This window comes from Lolium rigidum, chromosome 7, assembly GCF_022539505.1.
Source record: "Lolium rigidum isolate FL_2022 chromosome 7, APGP_CSIRO_Lrig_0.1, whole genome shotgun sequence".
NCBI classification, from domain to species: Eukaryota; Viridiplantae; Streptophyta; class Magnoliopsida; order Poales; family Poaceae; genus Lolium; species Lolium rigidum.
Window position 1 is genome coordinate 109,368,047 of NC_061514.1, and position 5,861 is coordinate 109,373,907.

Sequence of the window (5,861 nt, forward strand, 5' to 3'; positions counted from 1 at the left end):
AGCACTCCACTAGCCAGCCCAATCCACTGCACCAACCAACCACTAGGGCACAGCCGATTAGCTGGAGCAAACAGCTGATATATTCCCCCAGCTCGGCCCGGCCGGCCTGCCGAGTGCCGGTGGCTTGGCTCGCCATGAGTACAAGCAGAAGATATGACACAAACAATGTAGATTAGTATATCGTGCCAGACTGCCAGGTATGGTGCGTGATTTGGTACCTCATTGGTGGCATATGATCGTCTACCAATGAACGGTAGCTCCGGAGTCCGGATTGTGATACGGCCGGTTTCTCTGAAAGATTTGGCATTTTCTCTGAATGAAGGTTGCTGTTCACTTCCGCTTGGATACAGCTCTTGCTCTTGGCTCGCGCCTCCCGGCGTCACCATCTGTTAGCCTGCATTTAGCTCTCGACTGGGTGCTTCTATAGCTGGCAGCAGTCCGCAACAAATGCACATTTATGCGCACGCATGTGTAACGCCAATGACATATTAGGGGTGTCCTCATTATCCCATATGAACGGCAATCCTGTTAGAATGGCAGACCAAGCTGTCTTTAGCACTTCGGGAGAGAGCTTGAACAGCTTCAGAGCACGGGCGATCAGGCTTCATTTGCTCGACCTCTGAACTTCCTGCCATTTCTATGACACTGCGGAGGCTGCTCAAGCTACATATGCTTCAGGGAACGCATGTACCCGAATGTTCAAGTTCTTTCTCCAACCGGGATTTGCACCCCTTTCAATCACTTGCATAACGAAAATACAAAGTTCCAGCAGCGAAAAGAAGGACCGGAAAACAAAAGGAAAGGTTGGGTAGGAAAACCCGCTATACAACCTTGGCATCGAGAAACGAACTAGGGGCAAAAACCTACATCTACACTAAACAAACAAACAAAGAAAAAACCAGAACAAAGCCTCAGGGAACCATTACAAAGTCATATATCCCAAAGGGGAGGGACACACACGACAACTAGAGATCAGATTTTCCTCCGCGGCTTCAAGTTGAAGTTCCCCCATCCGTGATCATCATAGCCTCCCATTAACCAAGCTTGGTGCAGACCCGACGACGGACCAGCCAAGGGATGAGCCAGCTCCGGTGCCTTGTGCATTGGCTGATCAGCTCCTCCTCTGATCAGATCACGATCAGCTGCCCAATACAAACCTGCCCAGTAACGAAGAAGCAAACACATCCGAAAGGTTGTCACCACAACCCACAGGGGACCTGTCTGTTTTGTTTTCGAAAAGATTTAAAAAGATCTCAAGCCTAGTACGGAGTAACATCGTTACTCTTGCTAAGCCTTGCTGATCCAGTTATGCTTGACAGAATGACAGCTTCATCACTTACCCATTACATTCCAGTTTGATCCAATTTAACATCCAGATGGAAGCATCCGATCCGAGGAACGAGAACACAGCCGCTGATGCATCGCACTATATTTCTTCTATCTGACCATGATGTGCAAGAAACAGCGAAATACATCAGGGAAATTTATTCAGCAGATTTTTTACAATTTAACAGAGTCGTCTAGCCCAAGCTGAGGTAAACGGCAGTGGCGACGCCGGCGGCGTAGATCGCGACCAGCTTCCCGACCGCCCCGGCGCCAGCGCGGGACACGAGGCCCACCCCGACAATCCCCGCGGCGCCGGCCGGGCCGCGGACGAGCGCTGCCTCGGCCGCGCCGGACAGCACGGCCTCCCTGAACAGCCCGACGATGAATTCGCCGAACTGAACCCGCGAGAGCTCCCCGGCGTCTTCCAGCCCGGCGTCGCGCAGCGCGGAGTCGACGCTGACGCGCGGCGGAGGCGAGGGCACCCAGCGGCGGACGAGCGGGAGGGAGACCCGGAGCGCCGAGTGGAGGTGCTCGGACGCGTCGGCGAGCTGGTAGGGGCGGACGCCGGAGAAGGCGCGCTGGGCGTCGGCCAGGCAGCGGTCGAAGGCGGCGTCGAAGGCGGCGTCGCAGGCGTCGGCGAACGCCGGCGCTCGCCGGAGCGCCGCGTCCACGCGCTTGGAGGGGCTCAGGCCCATTTTTGGTGTTGGTTGATTAGATTTGAGCGGCGTGATGCGAGTGTGGGCTTTGGAGTGATTCATTCAGGGATACGGTGGTAATTTTGTTAGTGATTGGGCTGCAGCCTCATCTATCTGGGCTCATCTTGTACGCATCTGTTGGCAATGTTGTCTTGGTGTGTGTCATAGGCCATAGTCCAAAGCCCGTTTAGACTAATTGGGCAAGACAGAATCAATAGGGCATAAAGGGGGAGCTCCGGGAGCAGCTATACACTGACCTGGTCGGTCGGTGCAACGCACCGCACACCCCCGCAACTCGGGGCGGTTCAGTGGGCCGTGGCCCATCCCAATAGGTAAGCTTTTTTTTCCTTTTTCTTTCCTTTTTGCTGTTTTATCTTTTCTGTTTATATTTCCGTTTTTAAAATCTAACAATTTTTGGAAACACAAAACTATTTTTTGAGATAGAATATTCCGTAAAATTTGAACATTTTCAAAACTGAACAAAATTTAGAATTTGAACGGTTTTAAATTTGAACAATTTTGAATTTTGAACATTTTTTAAAGTTGAACATTTTTTGAAATTAAACATTTTTAACTGAACAATTTCAAAGTTTGAACAATTTTAAAATTTGAACATTTTAAAAGTTTGAACATTTTTCAAAAATTTAAATTTGAACGGTTTTCATATTTGAACGGTTTCAAATTTGAATGGTTTTCAGATTTGAATGATTTTCAAATTTGAACATTTTTTAATTTAAACATTTTCTCAATTTGAACAATTTTTTAAAATTAAAATTTTCGAATCTGAAAAAATATAACAAAAACCGAAAACAGAAAAAAGAAAAGAAAACAGAAAAAGAAACAGAAAAGAAAAAAAAAAAGCAAAAACGAACTACACAGCCTAAACAGACCGAAATGGGCCCGGCCCATACCCGACCAGGGGGTGTGCGGTGGCCGGTAGCCACCGACCTGGTCGGTGTATAGATTTTACGGGAGCTCCTCGCCACCGACCTGGTCGGTGGGTGGAAGGCACCGCACACCCCCCACGATCCAGTAATTTAGTGGGCCGCGGCCCATTGCAGCAGGTGAGTTTTTTTTTCCTTTTTTCTTCCTTCTTTTCTGTTTTTTCTTTTCTGTTTATATTTTCGTTTTTTTAAATCTAACACTTATAAAAACTTTTTTCGAGGAATTTTTTTTCATAAAATTTGAACAGTTCTCTGAAATTAAAATATTTTTTAAATTTGAACATTTTTGGATTTGAATATTTTTCAAAATTCAAAATTTGAACAATTTTTAACCCGAATAATTTTCAAAATTGAACGTTTTTTGAATATGAACAAATTTCGAATTTGAACGATTTTTCGATTTGAACGATTTTCATATTTGAACAGTTTTCAAATTTGAACGGTTTTCGAATTTGAACGGTTTTCAAATTTAAACAATTTTCAAATTTAAACATTTTTTAATTTAAACATTTTCTCAATTTGAACAATTTTTAAAAATCAAAATTTTCGAATCTAAGAAAATATAAACAAAACCGAAAACAGAAAAAAGAAAAGAAAACAGAAAAAAGAAACCAGAAAAGATAAAAAAGAAAAAAAGAAAAAACGAGGCTAAACAGCCACAAATAGGCCTGGCCCATACCCGACCAGGGGGTGTGCGGTGGCCGGTAGCCACCGACCTGGTCGGTGTATAGGTTTTGCCGCATAAAGGGGCGATCCCTATTCGCCGCCCAATGCGGGAACGATTCGCTCCCGCTAAGGGACGGACGGTGTGGGCCGGACCATTAGCGCCTAGCAGGTATGGTGGTTTTTCCCTTTGTTTTCTGGTTTTTCGTGTTTTCTCAGGTTTTTCCGGTTTTTGATGGGCTTTTCTTTTGTTTTTGCTGCATTGGTTTGCTAATTTCGAATTTTGTTCAGATTTGTTTTTTTATGACTTAAAAATGTTTATATTATAAATTTGTTCAAATTCAAAATTGTTTAATTTTGAAATTTGTTCCAATAAGAATTTTGTTTATATTATATGAATTTTGAAAATTTAAAATTATTCAAATCTAAATTTGTTCAAAACTGAAATTTGCTTAGATTTTGAAAATGTTCAGTTTTAAAAAATGTTCACTTTGAAATTTGTTCAATTCTAAAAAATGTTCATTTTGAAATTTGTTCAAAGGACGTACCCAGTGCTGAGAGCTCCTGCACTGTGCGGGGTCTGGGGAAGGTGTTAGTGGCAAGCCTTACCCTCACAAAGTGCAATGTGAGGAGACCGCGACTCGAACCTGGGACCTCTCGGTCACAGGCGGTGAGGCTCTACCGCTGCACCAGGCCCGCCCTTCATTTTGAAATTTGTTCAATTCTAAAAAATGTTCAACTGCAAAAAATGTTCTATTCTAAAACTGTTCACTTTAAAAAAAATCAAAATTTCAAAATATTCTTATTTTTCGAAAACAGTCAGATCTGGAATTTGTCTGAACAAAAAAAAACAGAAAATATAAAAACGACAAGAACACGAAAAAGAGACAATACCTTTTGTTGAGCCACGTCCAGACGGCCCACGAAGTGGCCGCTTCGAGCGGAATGGTGGTTCGCTCCCGCTTAAAGCGGGAGATAGGAGCTCCCGCATAAAGGCGAAATGGCCCTCCATAATAAGTGTCGTGTTGTGGGCGAATAGATTAAATTTGAATTAAAGCTGCAACTCTTATTATATATCGGAGGGAGTAAAAATAGTCTAACCTTGGCAAATGTTCGTTCCTACGTCCTTCTCGCACGACCTATTGTGTTCTCCATCCTCGTGGCTCGTGCATCATGTCTTCTTACTTGCCACGTGTCATATGAAGAAAATAAGAGCATCTCCGGCCGTTGGGCTTCTAAGGCCGAAATTCGGCGCTATTTAGCGTCGGATGGATGTATTTTTTGGTCTGGGAAGATACATTTTTCCAGCGGCGAGTCCAGGATGGACGAAAGTTGTTAACAAAATACGGCGACACACGAAACTAGGCGAAACTCGTTCAAACATAAGCGAAATTTAATGATATTCAACATATATAGGCGAGGTCGTAGACCGAATTCGTACATATATTTGAATTCGGCGACAGGAAAACTTAAACTTAAACTAATAGCGGCCTTCTACATGCCGAAATGGCGGTAGAAGGCCGTGTAGTCGCCACCGTCATCGTCGCTGGAGTTCCCGGCGTCCTCGGGCGGCGGCGCCTCGTACCAGCGGCTAGAACCCTGGCCAGCGTCGCCGGCGCATGGCGGCGTCGGCCGATAGAGGTCTTCGTCGCTGCTCTCCTCCAGTTTAATCAGCGGCGCGGTCCTGGGCGCGGCGTTTGTTGTCGCGGCCGGTGCGGCGGCTTGGACGGCGCGTTGCCGCGCGTCGGCCATGTCCAGCAGCCGACGCTGCTGCTGCGCCTCCTGCCGCTCCCAGTCCCGCCTGGACCACTCGAGCACGGCGTCGATGGGGAGGGTGTTGTCGGCGGGGACCAGGTCGGTCAGCGACCTGGCGATCACCTCCTCCACCGTGGCGTCCTCGGCGTGCTTGGCCTCCTCCTTGGCGAGCTGGTTGGCGGCGGCGGTGGCGGCGTCCTCCTTCTTCGACGACTTCCTCTTCCGCCCGCGCGATGGAGAAGAGGGCCGCACTACAAGAAAAGTTCTGATAGACAACGTCCCAAAATCGTCCACTAAGGGGTATTTTTCGTCGCCTATGGGTCTAACCCGACGATATGGGTTCTGTTGTCGAAACTGCGTCAGGCAAAGTCCAACGACGATTTTTTCGGTCCGTCGCGCTTGGGCGCCCTTCCGCCACGGAAAATCGGACCGTTGCCCAAGTGTTTCCGGAGCCCGTTGACTGGCGACGTCATGCAAG

At 46.7% G+C, this 5,861-nt stretch overlaps 1 protein-coding gene across 1 annotated transcript; it reads right to left on the minus strand.

The window, feature by feature from the left end:
- Nucleotides 1-1,487: 1,487 nt before the first annotated feature.
- Nucleotides 1,488-2,028, minus strand: LOC124671112. Its single transcript, XM_047207538.1, has one exon. The coding sequence runs from the start codon at nucleotides 2,019-2,021 to the stop codon at nucleotides 1,521-1,523; it is 501 nt and encodes a 166-aa protein (XP_047063494.1). The 5' UTR covers nucleotides 2,022-2,028; the 3' UTR covers nucleotides 1,488-1,520.
- Nucleotides 2,029-5,861: the final 3,833 nt, after the last annotated feature.